General features: G+C 48.3%; 1 protein-coding gene across 5 annotated transcripts in view; it reads left to right on the top strand.

Annotated features, from left to right (window-relative positions):
• The window catches only part of Unc50 (Unc50 RNA binding protein), a 218,876-nt gene that overhangs the window by 71,507 nt on the left and 125,395 nt on the right, over nucleotides 1-21,974 (top strand). For all 5 annotated transcript variants that reach the window (XM_068392189.1, XM_068392192.1, XM_068392191.1 and 2 more), the window contains exon 3: nucleotides 8,641-8,792. In XM_068392189.1, the coding sequence (XP_068248290.1) occupies nucleotides 8,641-8,792 (152 nt within the window). The remainder of the gene's footprint in view (nucleotides 1-8,640; nucleotides 8,793-21,974) is intronic.

Below are 21,974 nucleotides of genomic sequence, written 5' to 3'. Positions count from 1 at the left end.
GGTGAATACTGTACTATAAAGAACTGCAGAGTGTAACAGATGAGATCACAGAAGGATTTAGAAATTATGATTGGTAACTTCAATGCTAAAGTGGAAGGAATAATCAAGGTATAGAGAATGTGATGGATGTTGAGGGTCTTGGCCAAGTTGCTAATGAAGAGGGGGCACATTTTATAAGTTTTTGTTCAACAAATAATCTTGTTATTGGAGGTACTCTTTTCCAGCACAAGGACATTCACAAATATACATGGACTTCACCACATGACAATTACAAAAATCAAATAGATCACATAGCCATTCATAAAGAGAGAAGGAGGACTTTGAGAAGTGTAAGAAGCTATAGAGGTGCAAATATTGGTAGTGATCAGCTCTTCATTGCCACACTGAAATTAAAACTGAAAGCCCCCAACAGAAATATAGAAAGAATACCTAGGTTTGATACAACTAAGCTTCTAGAGGATGAGCACAGAAATCTTTGCAATTGAATGTAGGAATCGATTTGCAGTTTTAGAGACTTTAAGAGACAAAGAGCAGACAATTAACGAAGAATGGTATGATATTAAGAACATATATCAGGCAGTTGGTAGTGAAGTTTTGGGACATGCAGTTATAAGGAATTACTATGAAAAGGAGACAAAGACAGGAATTGATCGTTGAAAGTTTTAGAGGAGGTAATGAAAATTACAAGGTAGAGCATGCTAAGTATTCCAGCATGGATAGTGAGGTAAAAAAAAAAGCCAGAAATGACTGGAGAGAATATTTAAACAGGAAAGCAGATGAGTCTGACAAAGCTATTAATTCAGGGAGTGGCTATGGTGTAAGAATAGAATTTTAATGAAATTTCTATGGGAGCAAAGAAGAATCATATACCCATCAAAAAGAGATGAGTTTGTTATAACAACAGAAGATGAAGAAAGGCAATGTTGGATGGAACACCTTAGTGAGGTCATGAATAGAAGATATGAAGGGAATAATTTGAGTGATATACCTGAAGCTGAGGAAGTGTGTTTGAATTTGAAGATATCATTAAAAAACTCAAGAGATGGAAAGCCCCTGGATCCGATAGAATAACTGATGAGATAATATTGGCTGAAAAGGAAGTGACTCCCAGATTACTTACAAGAATATTTTGTAGAATGTGGCATGAAGAGGCAAAGCCTGATGAATAGAAGCTAGGAGTGTTAGTGGAAATGGCAAAAAAAGGAGATCTGACTGATCGCAATAATTACAGAGGCATCACACTTATGTCAATTGTCATGAAAATATATACAGTAGTGTGCTCATTCTGAAGAGATTAGAGAGAAAGGTTGATAAAAAGCTAAAAGATGAACAAGCAGGATTTAGAAAAGGTAGAAGTTGCACTGACCAAATTTTCATTTTGAGACGTGGTACAACAATGTGTAGAATATAGAAATCCACTTATGATGGCATTTGTAGACTATGAAAAAGCCTTTAATAGTGTGTACCAGCCAATTTTGTGAACAAGCCCTGCATTATTATGGCATTCCTCTCAAATATGTAATTGTTCCGTAACTGGAATACAAACCACGCTATTTAATAAGGGTATTACTTTCGGCGTAGCTGAAATGACGAGCCATTAATTTTTAACAAGGGTTAACTACCCACACCGCTAGTTAGCGGAGGGTAGGGAGAGTAGCTTGCTACCTCTCCCCCTCACACACCTGTGATTGAGCTCACTTTGCTTTCGGCTCGGAAGGTGAACGGTCGTTGCCGCTCTTCTTCCTCGCCGACTATTGGCAGCCATTAACGCCTGTAGAGCCCACTGTAGCTCCACCAAAGTGCGCAGCTGCGCGCCACGTGCCCAGACCTTCAGCGCTCACCAGCACCTCGTCACTCTACAGCCCGCGCCCCTAAACCTGCGTGCTCTCACAGACGGCAGCAGACTCACGCGCTTGCGTGCCAACATGCGCTTTTCGCCAATGTTCACTTACTCGTCAGCAGTCTCCTGCGCGCCACGCACCCACGACCACCTGCACACACGCCCAGGGTCGCCCACGCGTCAGCACACCACAGCGCACTTGGGCTCTCCTGCGTGCCCACGATCTCCTACGCGCCAGCGCTCTTCTGCGCCCACGATCTCCTACGCGCCAGCGCTCTTCTGCGCCCACGCGCCTACAATCTCCTACCCGCCAGTGCCCACCTGCGCGCCAATGCTCGCCCATGCGCCAGCACTCCCCTGCGCGCGAGCGCCAATATTCTCCCGCGCGCGAGCGCCAATATTCTCCCGCGCGCGAGCGCCAATATTCTCCCGCGCGCGAGCACGCGCACCAACAGGCGCGAGCACGCGCACTAACAGGCGCGAGCACGCGCACCAACAGGCACGAGCACTTATGCGTCATCCGGCAAGGTCGCCATCGCGTCATTCCCCTCTCTGCAAACTCATACCGACACGCACTGCGGGAGAAGGGAAACACTTTCAAGCAGAGGGATTCAGGATCCCTAAACTGCCCTCTAAGGCGAACCCACCTATCACAGTGACTTCTTGTAGGGAACCTATGGTCCCTTTCCCTTCAGGGAATCTGTCTGACAGTGCATCCGTCTGCCAGCAGCCCTAGTTCAGTGTCTTAGTCAGAGCCGTAGCACAGGCTTTCAAGCCTGTTCTATCTGATCGCTCATCAGACCGACCTATAGCTCTAGACATAAGGCACAGAACCATGGCTTCCTCTACTCCTTTGAAGAGGAAAAGAGGAGTTTCTGATGCGGTCACTTCCCCGAGGGCAAAGCTGACTCCATGCAGACCATCGAGACAAGTTCCTCCTGTTTATCAGAAAGACTCTCCATCCCTGTCGGATGAAGACCTCCCTTCACCAAGTGAACCTTGCGAGGAGAGACTCTCCTCCAACGCACCAATGGAGGAAACCTCTTTTCACGCTGAGAGTTCCCCGCAGTCTGAGATCAGAATGGACATGCCACACAGTTCATCGATGTTGGAGTCTTACCTCCTTCCTCGTAAGGAATCCAGACTCCAAAACACTGCCAAAGTCCTCCCCTAGGGCTAGAATGGAGACAGCCAGCCACTCAGGAAATGTCCGCGACTCACCCCAAGAAGAGCCTTTGGGGATAGGAGACTTCGCTGCAAGTCCTACAGCAGGAGGAGACCAGCAAGAGTCAGAGCATGCATTCTTGCAGGTTCTGACTCTGATGAGGGTTCTCAGTGGGTTTTCCGACCCAGAGATACCCTCTCGAGAGGGCAAAGACACGGTCTTAGACCGCATCTTTGGTCTCAAGGGGTGAAGAGTACCAGGGACAAGAACTCCAAACAGCTCTCTGAGTTTGCCTCCTCCAAGCAGGCCGGTACCACGAACAAGCTCCTCCCACCTCCTCGCGTACAGCAGAGGAGGTACTTCGAGATCCTGGAGGAACCCAGTTCAGCTCTTCCTCTTCACCACTCTCTGGAAGAGCTAACCAGGGGAATCCCTCTTGAGAGACTCTCCAACCGGCAGGTCTCGTTCTTGGCAACCTAGATCCTTAATCAGGAGAAGGTCACCAAGTATGCTATGCAAGCTACTTCGTTAGGGACCTTAGGTATCCTGATACGATCCAAGGATTTTTCAAAGGAACGTACCAGGAAAGCTATGGAAACCTTCCTACTCTCAGGCACTCGCACGATCGAGTTTCTTGCCCACCAAGTCTCGAACTTGTGGGCAAACACCATCTTGAAACGTCAAGATGCAGTGTCTGAGAGGTTCTACCAGGAGGTCCCTAGCGTCCAGATAAACAGTCTCAGACATTCCTCCCTAGAGGGGTCCCATCTGTTTGAGCCTAAGGATGTGGAACTTGCTGCTGAGAGGTGGAGGAAGTCTCATCAAGACTCTCTTCTCCATAGGGCTTTAACATCTAAGCCCTATAAACGTCTAGCACCCCAGCAGTCCCGTCCACCCAAGACCGCAACAATGACAAAAACAGCAGCGAAGACAGTGGTGTCTAAGCCCTTTCTTGTCAAAGACAGGAATAGCAAAAAGTCCTCCTGGGGAGGAAAAAATCTTAGAGGGAGCAGCTGAGGCTGCAAACGCTAGGTTAGGCAGTCCCTCTGCATTTCCACCAGTGGGGGGATGCCTACAAAGTTGCTCAGACAGGGGGAAGCAACTTGGGGCTGATTCCTGGACAATCTCCGTGATCCGTCTAGGATATCACATCCCGTTCATAACATCTCTACCTCCCCTGACCTGGAATCCAGTGTCATTGCCATGGGATCGGCAAGGGGGCAAGCCCTTCGGGCACAAGTCCAGACCCTATCGTAGAAGGGCGCTCTCCAAGAGGTCCTCGACGTATCCCCAAGCCAATCAGGATGTTGATAGTGACAACCGGGACTACCGAGCCATCGGGGTTCCGCTTCACTAGCAAACCCTGGTGCACTTACAGGTCAGACCAACATCTCATATAGGGCAGATATGAGCATGGAACCCTAGATGCAGGAACTCTGGAGTAGATTATCTTGATGACAGATTGGATCTGTCAATGATCTTGGATCTTGACCACCTGACTAAAAGACAAAAGAGCATTCCCGGAGAACACTCCATGATCGGGATCTGTCACCTTCATGAGAGTGGTTTCAGTTTGCAGCGTGGAGACTGTGAGTGTTGAGACACATGCTTACAACTGGACTGACAAGGTGCCGTTTCAGTTATGTACTGGATCACAGGACAATCCTGTGATGCTTCCTGATCATCAGCGACCAAGCCCTCAGCGTCAGGCACATGAGCTTTGACCTCCGTCCTATGGCCTAGAATCACGTCAGTTGGAAGGATGTAATTACGGAGCTCGATCAGAGGGTTAAAATGCATACAACTGGACTGACAAGGTGCCATTTCAGTTATGTACTGCATCACAGGACAATCCTGCGATGCTTCCTGATCATCAGCGACCAAGCCCTCAGTGTCAGGCACATGAGCTTTGACCTCCGTCCTATGGTCTAGAACAATGGTGCACAACCGGCGGCCCGCGGGCCGCATGCGGCCCCCAGTGAAGCACATGGCGGCCCTCGAAGTTATCATAGAAAACACAATATATCACTCTCTGGAGGCTGGAGACCAGTCATCAACCTCTCAGCCCTGAACAGGTTTGTCAGTCTAACCTCATTCAGGATGGAGACAACCGGCACAGTCAGACAAGCAATAAAACCACAGGACCTAATGTGCACACTGGATCTCAAGGTCACATACTTCCAGATCCTAATCCATCCGTCTGCCAGGAAGTATCTAAGATTCATGCTGAACCAGAAACTTTACCAGTTCAAGGGGCTGTGCTTTGGTCTTTCCACAGCACTCCAAGTGTTCACGAGAGTGTACTCCCTCGTGTCAGCCTGGGCTCATTGAATCGGCATGAGTTTCATAAAATACCTGGACGACTGGTTGATTTTAGTAGACTCAGCAGCGACCCTTCTTTGCTCCCAAGACCAGCTTGTAATGCTTTGCCAAGAACTGGGGATCATAGTAAACCTCGAAGTTTCAACTGCTCCCATCGCAGACTTTTATAGCCCTTCCTCAAACGGGAAGAGCTCCCAGCCCAGAGCTGATTGCCACTGCTCAGCCATATATCCTCTCTGGCCCGTCTAGTTCCCAATGGACGCCTCAGGATAAGATCCCTCTAGTGGTTTCTCAAGTCCTAGTGGAATCAGTTTACAGATTCCCGAGAACTTCTAGTCCGCATAGGACAACAGGAACAGACGGACCTCAGATGGTGACTAAGAGACCAAAACGTCTGCAAAGGGGTTGATCTTCTTGTTCCTCCCCCAGAATTGATGCTCTTTTTGGGTTAATCAAAAGAAGGGTGGGGCCCCCACATGCTGCACCACACCATCTCGAACCAATGGTGCGAAGCAGAAAGGTATCAGCACATAAATCTCTTAGAGATGAGAACAACCCTCCGCACCCACCAACAGTTCCACCTGTTTCTGGCAGAGCACTCTGTGGTATTAATGAGCGATAATACCACAGTAGTACCTTTTCACAGCCACTGTGTCATCTAGCTGTAGAGATACAGAGATGGGCAGAAGAGAACTCGGTGACCCTATCTGCATGCTTTGTCATGGAATGTGTTAGCAGACAATCTGAGTAGAACGACTCAGATAGTGAGCTCCGAGGGGTCTTTGAATCATGTATTAGCCAAAAAAGTCCTAATTTTGTGGGGTTCCCCGACCGTGGACAAGTTCGCAACGGCCCTGAACTTCAGGCTTCCACTGTACTGTTCCCCAGTCCCAGATCCCCAGGCTCTTTGGCAAGATGCATTCCAACCAGGGTGGGAGAACATAATACGTATGCATTTCTCGCATTTTGTCATGAGAAAAGTCCTCGACCGAATCACAGTAAGCAAGAACTTACTAATGAAACTAATAGCTCCACTATGGTATCAAGCAGAGTGGTTTTCAGACCTTCTGCAACTACTCACGGAGATCCCACAGATGTCATGATCTGCTCAAACAATCACGCACCAACATTTACCACAAAGCTGTAGCTTCGCTTCGACTTCACTCCTGGAGACTGTCCAGTACCTCTTCAGAAAGAGAGGCTTTTTGGAACAAGTTGCAAAAAGAATGGCTGGACACCTCAGATGCTCTACAGCGTCGACCTACCAGGCGAAGTGGTCTGTTTTGTGTGGTTGGTGTTGGGGAAGGGATATCAATCCTCTTGATGCCTCTATTCCAACAATAGCGGAGTTCCTTGTACACCTTCGAGAACAAATGCTTCTCTCGGTTTTAGCAGTCAAAGGCTACCGCTCAGCTTTGAGTCTAGCCTTTAAACTGAGAAGAGTAGATATTTCCTCCTCGGAACTTTCCCTACTTATACAAAGCTATGAGATTTCTTGTCCCCAGTCGAAAGTTAGACTTCCTCCTTAGAACGTGGTTCAGGTACTCCAGTCCCTGAAGCGCCCTCCTTATAAACCATTATGCCAGGCAACAGATCGCCACCTCACATGGAAGACTGTATTCCTACTCACTTTGGCCTTGGCCAAGAGAGTAAGTGAGCTGTATGGTCTCTTCTGATGTCTCCCCCTCTAGGAGATGGGGAGAAGTAATCCTCAACTACTTCTCTGAGTTTATTGCTAAGACTCAAAATCTGGGTGTGCTAGACCCTAGGCTTGGCCCATTTCAGAGAGAGAGTCTACGTTCTGTAAACGAAGACCCAGACCAACTAGTATTTTGCCAGTGAGGATTCTGAGGTGTTACCTAAAAAGAACAGCCCCCTTGCATTGTCTCTGTTTGTCATCACGGGGAAGGTCATGAGGAGGATCATGAAGAATACCATCTCCTGGATCCGTAAGGTCATTGAGTTTGCACTCGGCTCGGACCCTCCTCCTACCAAACGACCAGAGCTCATGATGTCAGGGTCATTGCCACGTCCTTGGTGTTCAAGAAAAACTACTCTGTGGTGTAGGTACTCCAAGCAGGCATGTGGGAGCGTCAGACGACCTTCACCACCCACTTCCTACAAGACATAACCCACAAGAACATGGATACGTTTTCCATTGGTCCTGTGGTGGCTGCACTGCAAGTGGTCTAAACACCTCAAGCTCTTTGATGGACAAGTAGCAGAGGGTTGAGGGCTGAGGTTACCCTAGTTAGTCTGGGGTGAATGAGTAAGAATAACTAGCTCTCCTCTTCCTTTTACCTTCTCCCCCCTGGGAAACACAGCCCACAGTACCCAGAACAGTGGACCTCACCCCTCTGCAGGTAAGACTCATTTCAATGTGTATCCTAAGTCTGAAAATAATACTTGCTACTTTCCCCAACACCCCTGCGAGGGAGTCTATTGGGTAAATTCTCAGGACTCTCATATTTTTACGATTCGAGTTCCTATATTAGAAGACCAGCCGCATTGCTAGTTTCACAAATATACAGCTTCTGCAGACCGCTGATAGTGCATAGCACAAGATTTTAGTGAGGACAGGGTTCCTACTACCTTCGATCACATATCGCAGTAGAGAGAACCCCGGGTCAAATGCCAAGTCCAGTTGGTGAGTACTTCCACCCACCTAAGAGGTAAGTCACCCCTAATAGATAGCGTATGGTTTGTATTTGTGTTGGAAGAAATTACAAATTTGTAGGTAATTTGTATTTTTCCTAACATACAAACCTGGAGCTATTTATACAGATTGACCCGCCAGCCCTGTCCCCAAGAAAGCAAAGTGGTTGCTCAGCCCAGGTGTGTGAGTGAGCTGGGTAGCTGGCTACTCCCACCTCCCATCCGCTAACTAGCGGTTGGGGTGGTATTCCTCGCTAAAATGATCATGGCTCATCTTTCAGCTTCATCAAAAGTGTACCCCTAATAAATAGCTCTAGGTTTGTATGTTAGGAAAAATACATATTACTTACAAATTTGTCATTTTCAGATACTCGGTGACAGTCAATGTATCTAATAAGCTTGCAAAACTATGGTACAGTAATGGATTAAATTTTCATGTTTTCAGAATCAGAAGAAATTCTACTGTTTTCTTGTTTTTCTTACACTGCAGTAATAGGAATTAACATTTTTTTTTCAAAATTATTCTTAGCATTTATAGGTTTTGGTATCTAAATTAACAAAATATTGGGGACCAATATTAAAACTACTGGTCTGACTTCAAGCAAGAGTCAGAATCATGATAGTTATAATTCTTTTATTTTTTTTCTTTCTTTTGCAGACACGACTGCATGACGGCTGCAGCGAAACGATACAAGTACCTTCGACGGCTTCTCAAATTCCGTCAGATGGACTTTGAGTTTGCAACTTGGCAGATGGTATATTTGTTTTATTCGCCACAGAAAGTGTACAGAAATTTTCAGTACAGAAAGCGTAAGTATTTCCTTTATCATGAAGTAGGTCAGTTTCTTCTACATGGAGTATAAATGGCAGATAATCTAATACAAAAACTGAACTAAATTTTGCTGCTGCTTTTATTGTTGGTCTTCAAATTATGTTTGTTTCGATACTAAATACAAACCCTACGCTATTTATAGCCATTATCTTTCGGCAAAGCTGGAAGACTAGCCATAATAACACCAGTGTGTCTAAACCACTTTTTCTTTTGGTTTTGCTGAGAATGGATGTCTTCGCTCTCTGCTTTCCAAACAGATTTGCCTTTGTAATTGTCTTTCTCTCTTTTTCTCTTTTCAGGTGTGCATGTTTCTTGCCCAGGGCTTGAAGGATGCGCCTGCAGTACCTTCATGTCCTCCACCGAGACTAACCCCCATTTGTTGTGTTCGGCCTGCAGAGGACGGCGCTGCAACCAGGATAACACTTGCGAGAATTGACGGGAGTGGTTTTTCTCCCAGTGGGAGAGATTTGGGTGCCGGTGCAACAAGATGTCCAGGAAAGATTCCTCACCTTCGGGGTCATCCTCGAGGGCGAAAAAACTCTTGACTTCTTTGACCCTCCAATCTCTTCCCGAAGCTCCTGCTCGCTCGGTCTTTTTTGAGGACCGTTCCTATAGGAGAGTTGACCAGCTAACACCAGGCCAACCCCAGGGTTCCAGGGCCGAAGCTGCTTCCCCTAGAGAAATAGCTTTGCCTCTGCCTTTGGAGGAGTCACTTTTTTTGCCTGATGTTTTACAGGTTTGGCCGTCATTGGGGGTTGCAGGCCTGCCTTCAAAGAACGTGTTGTTGTAGCTTCTTCAGCGGGGACCCCCGAGGAGACCTAATCTGGCATCCTCCGATGAAGAAATTCTTTCGTCCACAAGTGCTGTAGTTGATGGTCTTGCTGTCTGCGAGGTACATCTTTAGCCATCTCCTGCTCGTACTAGTCCTGCACAGCATGATGCCTCTTCCAAGTATCGCCACCGACGAGATCAGTGTGCCTGCTCGCCACCCCAACGCTGATCTGCTACTGACAACAAGAGTTTTCGCCACTACAGGGTCTCATCATCATCTAGGGACCGCAGTCCCTTTTGCCCTTCCCGACTTTTGCCCATGCTCGCCGTCAGGATCAGCGATCATCTCGTCACTCTCCTGCTCGTGATCGCCGCTCTCTTCCTGATCATCACGTGACAGCTCTTGATCGTCACTCTCCTGACTGCAGTTCGCCCCAGCTCATGATTGTCACAAGCCTGCTCTTTGTTCACCAGCCCTAGGATGCTATACTACAGCTCGCTCTTCCCGAGTGCACGATCACCCGTCATTTTGTGATCATCACACCCCAGCACGCCATTCGCCAGCTTGCCCTTCGCCTACTAGATGTTCTCCTACCAGACGTTCCTCAGCTCACCATTCGCCAGCGTGCCGATCACAAATTCGCTGCTCGCAAACTCATTGGACCTCTTCCCGTAGGTCTTCTAAGTGTGATCACTACTCGCCAGTGTGCATCCCTCCATCCCCCGCTTGTGATCATCACACGTCTGCTCGTGATTGTCATACTTCATCACGCTATTCCCACTCGTGCGCAATTGGCTTGATTCCGCGAGCAGTCCTACTTCACCTTGACAGCTCCGGGATTAGCTTTGCTGACCATCAGCGGCCATTCCAGAGCTGCCTACACGTCACCCTGACTTTCCAGCAAGAGGCGGTCGCCCAATCCCTTTCCCAGAAGTTTGTGTGGGTACCCATCACTCCAGAACGTCCACTTAAGAGAGTTCATGAGGACCATCAGGTATCAGTCCGCCTTGCACCACGTAAGAGACCCACCTCTCCTCAGTTTCAGGTGCAGAGGCAATGATCACCAAGGAGGCATTCTCCACCTATAGGCCTTTCTAAGGACATGCATGACTTGTCTACTGTGGGGATGCCACCATTATGGTTTGATACCCTGGTCAAGGTAGTCGACAGGCAGTAGCAGGTACAGCACAGCCAGAACCTCCCAAGAAGACAGCTGTTGCGTCAACCCTAGGATTCCATTGGAGAAAGCGGTCTCCTTTTCTTCTTTTTCTCCTCCAGCCAACCCTAGGAGGGGACCTCCCTCTTCTAAAATGCCGGACTCTCCCATGATAGTCTCTCCCCTTAAGAGACCTTGTGGAGCTATGAGAGTTTCCTCGAACATCCAACAGACTTCTTGCAGCTTTTGATCACACCGGTCCCGACGATGAAGCAGAAAAGAAGACAGGAATCCTACTCCTCTTCGGGCCAACCTCGTCCACCCTCGTACAAGCTGAGGCTTAGAATCCCCAGAAGATTACCTTGGTGATGCGGTTCTGACCATCTCCTATTGAGATGGTCCCTTTTGAACTTGGGCCAGTATGCAGACCACCGGAGGTTCAGACTTCTTCGGGATGGCAGGAGCCTTCCAGACCTTCTCTGCTGGACGAGTTCCTGCTGCCCCGTAGAGAGTCTAAGGACGCTAAGACCATGCAAAGGCCAGGGCAGCTCTTCTGCAAGAGAGGATCTGTGGGTCCCCCCTGGCAGCAGGAACGTCTGCAAGCAAAATTCCCACCGTTGACAACCTCAACTCGAGCTGAACTCTTATGGGTGAGAGTTCGGAGATGGAAGATGATTTGGACATGGATGATAACTCACCTCTTCAGGGCTGCCAGTCCAAATTTCAACTTCGAAGCTGAACAGAGGGAGACAATGTGCCTTCTGGTAAGTTCTAGCCTGTATGAGGGCCATTAATGGGTTGGGTGACTTGGAGAGGGCACCTCCGGAGGGCAAGGACATGGTCCTGGACCACGTCTATGGCATCCAACGACCACCTAAGGCCAATGCAGCTCTGCTCTGGTCGAAGGGGATGACGGCAGCCAGAAAGAAGGCTTTCTCTCAAATCGCCGGCTCCTCTATTTCGCTTCAAGCGAGCTCATCCTCTTAGCTCCTCCTGCCACCATTCATACTGCAGAGGAGATACTATGAGGTCTCGGACGAGCCCCTTCTGGGTTTGCCTCAAGACTCATCCAGTCAGTCTCTATCGAGAAGAGTTTTGTACGAGAGGCTTTCTGGGTTCTCAGCTTCCTTTTCAGTGTTTGAGATCCAAAACATAGAGAAGATAGCAAAGTACACCATGCAGGCTACTTCGTGGCTGGATCTGTGGTTGGGATCAGTGGACCACCTTGTTAGAACTGAGGATTGGTCCAAGGAATCTACAAGGAAGTCTATGAAAACCCTTGTATCTGGCACCATCATCATAGAATTTCAGGCGATGGAATGTGGTAATCAAGAGGTTCCATAGACAGGTCCTCCAGGCTGAGGTTAGCAGGCCCAGAAACTTCACCTTGGAAGGCTCATCCACATCCAAACCGGAAGAGGGCGAGAGGACGGCTGAACGATGGAGAAAGTCCAATCAGGACTCCCCCATAGGGCCTTAACATCCAGGCCCTATAGTAAAGCTCCACTAGCTCCTGAGAAACAGCCGCAGACCACCAAACTCTCGACCAGTAGGACAGCAGGGTCCTCCAAGAAGGTACCAAAGCAGTCCTTTCCTGCTAAAGATCCAAAGGGCTCCAAGACCTCCAGGGGAGGAAGAGGTAGTAAGGGAAGCGGTAGACGTCTCTCCTGCTATGGAGGGCAATCCTCTCACCTGCCCACTGGTGGGGGGATGCTGGCAATGCTGGTGGCAGAGGTGAGTGCAGCAGAGGGCTGAACTCTAGACAATCTCAGTGATTCGTTCAGGGTATCATGTCTTGGTCACTCAATCTCTCCCTCCACTGACTTGGAATCCAGTTCCATCAAGCTTCTACAGGAAGGGATCTGCAAAGGAGCTGGCCTTCTAGGCTGAAGTCTAGTCCATGTTGGAGAAGGGCGGTCTCCAAGAGATCCTCAACGGCTCTCCAGGCCTCTTCAATCGACTTTCATGTGTAAAAGGCATCTGGAGGATGGAGCCCAGTCATCGATCTGTCGGCTCTGAACAATTTTGTGCTTCAAACTCCGTTCAATAATGGATACAGAAGACACTGTCACACAAGCAGTAAGAACATAGGACTTCATGTACACGCTGGATCTCAAGGACGCATACTCCCAGATCCTGGTACATCCGTCTTCAAGGAAGTATCTCCTGGTCATACACGAGATTAGGCAATACTAGTTCAAGGTTCTGTACTTCGATCTTTCCATAGCACCTCAGGTCTTCACGAGTGTATTCGCCCTAGTGTCATCTTGGGCTCACAGGATTTGCATTCATCTCCTAAGATACCTCTAGAATTGGCTGATCCTAGCAGATTCGGTGGCAACCTATCTTCAGCACCGAGACAGACTACTTGAGTTTTGTCAGAATCTGGGGATGTAATAAACCTCGTAAAGTCATCGCTGCTCCCCTCTCAGAGACTGGTATACTGTACCTTGGTATGATCATAGATACCAAACTTCAGAAAACTTCTCCATCAGACGACAGAATACAGAGGCTCAGGAAGGTAGCAAGCCCCTTCCTCAGAAGAGAAGATCGCAGTGGTTGCATCTGCTAGGTCACCTGTCATCCCTGGCCCGCCTAGTGCCTAACGGCTGCTTCACAAATTCAATCTCTTCAGTGGCAGCTGAAATCTAGGTGGAGTCAGTGTGGGGATTAGAGCAACTGACGGACCTTCCATGGTGGGTGGCCACTTCTCTTACCACTGCATAAATCTCTTAGAGATGAGAGCACCCTTCTTGGCTCTCCAACACTTCCAACAGTTTCCGGCGGGTCACTGTGTGGTGCTGATGAGCGACAACAGTAGTGGCTTATGTAAAGAAGCAAGGCGGTACCTTTTCACAACTCCTATACCATCTAGCAGTGGAGATGTTAAGATGGACAGAAGACAACTCGGTGTCCCTATCAGCCCACTTCATTCCTGGCAAGAGGAATGAGCTCGCAAACAATCTGAGCAGAGCGACTCAGATATTGGGCTCTGAGTGGTCTTTGAATCATCTAATTGCCAACAAAGTCCTGACTTTATGGGGTTCCTGACTGTGGATTTGTTCGCGACATCCCTGAACTTCAGGCTCCTGCGTCATGTTGATCCTGCTGGTTCATAAGACCCTGGGAGTCCTTCGGGCCTCCGTCGCGCTAAACCTTTGGGTTCTCGTGACTTGGAACTTTCGGGTTCCAATTACGTTGAGCCCTCTGGCTCTTGTGACATCAGTCACCCTGATCCTACGAGTTCTCGGGGCAGGGAGGTCTCGGTCTCCCATTACGTTAACCCTTCGGGTCTCGTAACCCTGGTTACGTTGAGCCCCCGAGGTCTCGTACTCTTGTCACATTGAGCCCTCCGGTTCTCGTAACAGGGAAACCTCCGTTTCCCGTTGCGTTGACTCTTTGATATCTCGCAACCTTGGTTACGCTGAGCCCTTGGGCTCCTGTGTCTCTTGTAACGTTGAGCCTTCGGGTTCTTGTGGCAGGGAAACCTTGGTTTCCCATTGCGCTGACCCTTCGGGCTCTCATGCCTCTCGTTAAGTTGAGCCCTCGGATTCTCATAGCTGGATTCGCGCGGTCGCGCTGTGCCTGTCGTCTTTTGTAACCCTCGTCTTGCTGAGTTTTACTCTCATGACAGAGTCTTCGGACTCATGTCGCGCGGAGCCTTTGGGTTCTCGCTGCTCTCATCCTGTAGGCAAGCATCCTCTTACAGGATTCAGTGACACGCTACCTCAAGGTCCTCGACATTTGGATTCCCATGGGTCGCGAGACCTGGAGTTACGCTTTATGGCAGCTCCTCCTCTTGCTCCAGTTCAGTCTCGCACTGCGCCGTGCGACAGACCAGCATCGTGCGACACGTTAGAAGTGTTAGTGCATGACATGTCAGAGTCTCATGCTAGAGAAGGTTCTAGCGATTTTCCTTCCGCAAAACCCGTCATGCCTCGACCCTGTGGTTGCTTCGTCCTCAGATGGAATACCATCGCCGTTTCTGGCTGCAGAAGGTCTCCCTTCTCATGGTAAACCTTCTGCCAGGAGAAATGTTCACCCATCTCTCCAGTCGCATGGGCCTCCACCATCCCAGAGATAATAGTCGCCCACGGGACAACGCCCAGATCATCTCCCCAAGGGAAGGCCTGTGCAGATCTTGCCTGCAGGTAAGCCTCCTACAGGCAAGAGGGCTAAGAACCCTTCTGAAGTTTCTAAGCCCAGGGATTCGTGCCATCCTAAGGACTTGACGTAAAGCGGTATGTCGTGACAGGGGTCACTCCCCATTCCCAGTCCATAGGAGGCACTCTAGGGTTCCTCTGTGACCACCTCTCAGCTGATCCTAGGAGGAGTTCTGAGGATTCCACTCCAGCGGTTCCCCCTTGCAGGGAGAATCCCTTCTCCCCTCGCAAGAGACCTCGGGAAGAGAGCGTGCCAGAAATACAAGGTAGCCCCTTGCAGTTCAAGGTCCCTAGACCAAACCAAAGGGGAAGAGGAAGAAGGTCTGTCCTTCATCCCCCAAGGAAGACAGGGAAATTTGCTACAGGACTCTTAATGTTCCTCCTTGGTCGAGATAATGCCTAAGGAGGCACGCCCTATGACCAGGTGTGATGTGCCCCCTCCTGCTGTGGACTCCCATCTTTCCCGCAGATCAGCAGAGCCTATAAGGCCCTCGCTGACGGAGGAACACCTGCCCCAGGGCAGGGAGCCCAAGGATTTGTTTACCATTCCTAAATCCTCAGCCAGGCTTCCCCCTACTCTGCCTGATAGGCAGTTGGAAGGGAGCATGTCTACAGCAGTTACCCTGTCTCTGGCTTACCCTGATGACGACTTGGACCCACCCCAGGCTCCTATGGATGAGAGCTTGGAAGTGGAAGGGCAAAGCGATCACGAGGACGACGCTTTGCCAGCTGCTACTAGTCCTAAGCTAACGGAGGATGAAAGGAAGAATTCGGAACATGCTTTCTAGACTATCCTGCATTCGTTCCATCAGTGGGTTGCCAGATCTATCGGTAGCCCCATCTTAATGGGAGGGAAATGTTCTTGGATCAGTTTTATGGTACTCGGAAACCTCCGAAGGTCAATGCAGCTCTGCCTTGGTCAAAGGTGTTGAGGGGTGCCAAACAGAAGGCAGTGTTCCAGACAACTGGGTCTTCTCCTCTCTCCGTTCCAACTCATCCTTTAAGCTCCTTTTTAAGAGCAAGAGGCATTCAATGACAGGTTTCTCAAGCTGAAAGCATCTCAAGTCCAACAAAGGATCCATTTCACTAACCCTTATATTGCCAGTGAACTAGCATGTACTGTATATGTATCAAGAAAAAGAAATTAATTCATTTGTATCGGAAGTAATTTTTCTTTTGATTTATATTTTTGAAAGTTCTGTGCTTCGAAATCAATAGTTACATCAAATTAGAATGGTCCGTTTGACTTGCATATTCAAACTGCAGTTGTTCCTACATGAATACAAACCATTCACTCTTCACTATGGATATATGTTTTAGCGTAGATGGAATCTCACCATAAATTTCAATGCAAAGTGTCAACGATCGTCTGCTAGTTTGCAGGGTTTAGACTGGCCACTGTGTTCGTACAGTCACCCAGTAATATACACACTTTTGTTTTTGGCTTGGTAGAGTGTAGATGTGATGTCTTGTCGTGCTCTCCCATAAACCCTATTTTTGGGCTCAGCCATGTCGTCCTGATGGAAGGTTCCTTGAGGCAGCTTTCTAAGGGATATTTGGCTACAGTGATACTCCCAGAGAATTAACCACAGGTTTCCAGAATTCTTACTCCTGGCGCAAGTATCCTTAATATAAATTTTAAGGACATCGCATATCAGGGGACGTATTTCTTGATGCGACGCATGGCAATCTTCACCCCGAGTAGAGTTTACTCTTTGAGGGGGAAGAGTGGCGAGTTTGAAGGGGAGCCGTTATCAAGGTTACCCCGTGGATCCCCTCCCAGTACTACCACGGCGTACTATTCCTTTTAACGTAGCCAATTAAGCAAGGTGTTCTCCCACGTTGCTCTCGGTGTTGTTACTGTTTTTAAGGAATATTACAATGCAATCTCCAGCATCTTCATCCTCTGGAAAGTTGAGTATTTAATCTTTCCTGTGTATAATTTTTGGCTCCCTTCTCACAGTTAAATTAACATAATTTAGGTGTGTTAAGCGGGGCAGAGCCAGCACCGGAGGCGGCCATTTTAGGACCACTGTCGTACACCATAAATTCTTTATTTAGTTAGTAGTATGATGTCCTCGGTATTTTGCTATAAAGAAATTCTAGCTATATAGGCAAAATTATACTAGTGAAGATAAGATTTACACGTAATATTTCCTCTTCTGATAAAACGTTTTGATCGTATACGATAGGGCCTCGGTGGTACTAGCGTAGCCGAGATCCCGACTTGAGTTAGGCTAGCCTAACGCGTTTTAGTATACTTTAGTAACATTATTCCCGTTTAACCTCTTGTATCGTTTTATTAATTTGGTCGGAGATATGGATATCTCCTAGAATTACTATCATAATTCGATACTCTTCTCTTTTAGAGAAATGAGGATAAACCCTTCCTTCCCCCTGAGTGCCGCTAGCCCAGGCAACAACCCTATCTTTCGTCATTGCCATTGAGTAGTGTACTCCGGCTTGACTGAGATAGTGTTTTTTGTCGATTCTCTTTGCCGGTGAGTATCCCGGCTTTGAAATACGACAGTAACTCAGGGTATTCTGTCTTGTTGCCGGCAGCGCTACTGATGGGGGAATAGTCATTCCCCTGCCGGTTACACCGTTGCTGACATAGGAAGCTCGGCTTCCCTAGTCCACAACCGAAAGTGGGTTGTACAATTGCCGCCACCTTTCTCCCTTGTGGACTAGAAGACATGTTTTATATCCGGCAATGTCTCAGGCTAGGGAATTGTTATTCCTCTGCCGCCCAAGACGGCGCCGGTATTGGAAACTATGTTTCCTTGATTTGCAGCTGAAAGTAGGAGGCATACCTGTCGCCTCCTTTCTATGTAAAATATAAGACCCTTTCCCTTCCCCTTCTGTCCTTTAGTAACAATCCCTATGGCCGGTATTCTACAATCACCCCGCTTGTCGGGTTGACTGCGTTACCAGCCGGGCTCCTACAAAGGCGGTTAGGTTGCCGCTTCAACCATCTCCCTAACGGAAGCAATGCTCCGGGAAAGGTTGAGCCGGCCCTGATGGCTGCCGGTGGGAAACCCAATACAACTTTGAGTATTCTTCAGTCCTCCCTTGGACTGTAACCGGCAGTGCAGCCGGCAACAAAAATTGTGGCTGGATGGAAGCTAGAATCAATACATTCTCTCCCCTTCCATTTGAATCCTCATTCTGGAAAGAAGGCAGAGGAGACAATAGTCCCTACAACCCTAATTATTGTACTAAACTATAATAATACGGTAGTCCTTCTCTTCATTCTTTCTCTCTCTCTGTCGGCTAGTGCCGTCAGGTACTAGCCTAACCCGGTAGTATATCGGCAGAACTACAGTATAAGACAATACAGTAGCCAGTATTCCTGCAGTATAACAATACTGCACTTAGAAAACTACAGTATATAATAATACAGTACAGTAGTATGAATTTCCAATATACTCTGTGTATCCTTTCACAGTCCATTGTTGAGACCCCTTAGCAAATGTTGAGGTGAAGCATTCCTTCAACATTCTGATGTATCCTAGATCATTGGAACACCAATAATTACCGTGCAGTATTAATATTTTACATGTGGTGGAGTTAGTGTTAATATACACTGACTCCAGCTCTACGTACTAGAGCTATTCCACCCTGTATTTTCCCTAATAAGGAAATTAAATATATTAATATTGGGGGAGGTCATAGCAATTGCCTGGACAGGAAACACAGATATGTGTCTTTCCTATTTCCTTTCTAGCTTACTATCCTAAGCTATATTAAGAATAGTAATGGATACTATTTAATGCATGTGAATATATTTATCAGTGAGATAAATTACCCCATACTCATTTCACTCTTTCTTTCTTTACAGGAGGAGGCTAAGGTGCAGTATGCAGTCATGTACTGCAACCACAAAAGCAGAGACTTTTGTGGCCACAAGATGTGCAGGTCTCATGCCCCCTGCTCCATTGCAACTGAAACCCTGAGGTATTGGGATCTGAAGGGTTGCACCGTCTGCTCGGCCTTGATGGCCGATGATTTCGGTGATCCCCAGACGACGGAGTCGAGGGATACTGCGAGGGAAACGCTTGGAAAGTGGGTAAGAGGGTTCCAGAAGAACTCTCCGGGACCTTACCTGCCAAACAAAGCTATGAGAGGCCTTCTGTTCCCTAAGGCCCAATCCGCCGCGGTTGTGCCTCAGGCACAGGTCAAGCCTCCCTTCATCCAACTGATGATAGAGGCTGACATCAACAAGGCTCTCAAAGGCATGGACATCCATCAAGAACAGATGTCAGAGGTGTCCTCAGACACCAAAAAGGATCTTCTACAAGAAAATCCTGAAGAAGAGGTGGCCCAGCCACACGAGTAGGAAGAAGAATCCGTATCGACACTAACGGAAGACCCTCAGTTTTCTGTGACGGCATATCAACCAGTGCCGTCAACCTCTTCGGCCTCAACTCCTCAATAGGACCCGCTGTTAACCAAGGGCGAAGCGCTCATGGCACAGCTGCAACTGATGATGGAAACGATGCGCAAGGAACAACGAGATGAGGAGGGAAGTCAGAGAAGCGCAATGCTCGGCCACTTTCAGCGGCTCTCACAAGCGTGTCAGTCTCCGACTTACCCTAATGCTCCGAAACCAACTCCTGGAGGTATGCGGAGTATATGCCCATGATGAATGGGAAACTATATCTCTGAGAAGATGGGGGCCAAACCCCTCGAAGATCTCCAATTCTGGCCTAACATTTCGGCTTACCTAGAATGCTTCGTAAGATTGCGGGATGAACCAGCATCTCGAGAGGAGATGGAACCTAAGGAGGTCATGATCTTTGAGCATGACAAGGCGCAGGCTCTCTTGACGAGTAACCTAAAGAAAGCCGGCTATACCAACTCGAAGGTTTCAGCTTTGAGCAAGAGGCACCCTACCTTCCTTGCTCCTTCCTCCAGAGCTTTTCCCTTTTCGGCCAAAGCTCTCAACTGCATGCTAAAAGCAGTTGACGCGGGCAAACCATGCCCTACGCTAGAGGAATGCAAACCATTGTCTCTAGCCCTGCCTACCTGCGAGAAGGATTGGAACGAGGTTCATCTAACCTTCTCAATCTCGAAACTGGATCCAGAGATAGCAGGACAACAGTTCAACGAGAACCTTCCAAAGTTGTCAGAACATCTGAGAAAGGAACAGGAGACAAAAGAGAGACTAGCCGCCTCTTTGTCTCTCCAGAACTGTATGGAGATGTGTGCAGGCCTCTCGAGCACTCCAGATATGTACACGGTCCTAGCCAAGATGCACATGGCTACCCTTGTGAAGGACATGTACGCTTTTGTAAAGGCCAGGAGGGCCTGTAGAGAGCATGTGTTTGCCAATGCAACGGTCAAACACGAGCCCAGGAAGTTGATTACTTCATGTATCTGGGGCAAGGACCTCTTCCCAAAGGAAGTAGTCCAAGAGGTAGTTGCTAAAGCTGCCACGGAGAATAGGAACCTTCTCCAGGAGTGGGGCATGTCTTCCAAGAGGAAATCATCCTCTGACGCTGGTCCCCAACCCAAGAACAGGAAGACAAAGAAGCCACGCGTGCCTCATAGACCTGCACAGCATCCTACAGTTACCATGACCAAAGTGCCCCAAATGGTTGCCCAGCCGCAAACTACCTTCCAAATGGTGCACCAGCAGTTGGTAGCTCAGTCGCCAGCCTTAAATCCAGGCTTTGAGAGGCACACCACTACCTTTCACCCTAAAGGTAGAGGCTCTAGAAAAGGCTCCTCAAGAAACCCCTCAAGGGATAGAGGAGGACGTGGTCAGGGTAACAAACCCTCCGTATCATCTCAACAATGAGATGCTCCAAGGTAGGAGGAAGACCCTTCCACTTTCGGGATCGTTGGACCTTCGATTCTTGGGCCCACAGCCTAATCAAGAATGGACTTGGGTGGAAATGGAACAAATCTCCACCCCCTTTTCCTCAATTCTTCCAACACTCCACCCCCTTATTGGAAGAATATACCTTAGAACTCTTAAACAAAAAGGTAATAAGGAAAACTAAGTCCATCAAATTCCAGGGAAGGCTGTTTTGTGTTCCCAAGAAAGACTCGGACAAACTCAGAGTCATTCTAGACTTGTCTCCACTCAACAAGTTCCTTATGTGTTGCTAACCCTACCACATAAGGACTGTTACCAAAAGGGCCGTACGCGGTCTCAATAGACCTAGCAGATGCTTATTGGTACCTACCAGATAGCCGCCCCCTCTCCTCCTACCTAGGATTCAAACTACAGAAGACAAATTATGTCTTCACAGCCATGCCCTTTGGACTAAACATAGCCCCAAGGATATTCACAAAACTTGCGAACACAGTCGTCCAACAGCTATGCTTAGAAGGCTTTCAGGTAGCAGCATACCTGGACGACTGGTTGGTGTGGGCAGCATCCAAGACAGCTTGTCTGCAGGCAGCCACGAAGGTGATCCAGTTCCTGGCTCATCTGGGCTTCAAGATCAACTACAAGAAGTCTCGCCTCTCTCAAGCTCAAGAGTTTCAATGGTTAGGAATCCATTGAAACTTGCAGTCACACCGCCTCTCCATCCCACCGAAGAAGAGGAGAGAGATTGTGGGTTCTGTCAAGAGGCTACTGAAATCCAATAAGATTTGAAGATGCCAACAGGAAAGAGTACTGGGCTCTCTCCAGTTCGCAGCAGTGACAGACCCAGTGCTGAAAGCACAACTGAAGGATGTGTCGGGAGTCTGGAGAAGTTGCGCATCAAACACTAAAAGATCAACAGAGATCAACACCGACCCTACTGCGATCGCTTCTAAGACCGTGGTCAAAGGTCAAGAGCCTAACAAGGACAATTCCCTTACAACCACCTCAACCTTCAGTGGTCATCCACACAGATGCCTTACCGGAAGGATGGGTAGGCCATTCCCATCAAAGGAAAGTACAAGGGAACTGGTCGCACCAGTTCAAGACCTTTCATATCAACATTCTGGAAGCCAAGGCAGTCTTCCTAACGTTGAAGAAACTATCCCCTCACAGATCAGCCCACATCTGGCTGGTCTTGGACAGCGAAGTAATAGTGAAATGTCTGAACCGACAAGGCTCGAGATCGCC

This window comes from Palaemon carinicauda, chromosome 18, assembly GCF_036898095.1.
Source record: "Palaemon carinicauda isolate YSFRI2023 chromosome 18, ASM3689809v2, whole genome shotgun sequence".
NCBI classification, from domain to species: Eukaryota; Metazoa; Arthropoda; class Malacostraca; order Decapoda; family Palaemonidae; genus Palaemon; species Palaemon carinicauda.
This window is presented reverse-complemented; position numbering and strand designations above follow the sequence as displayed.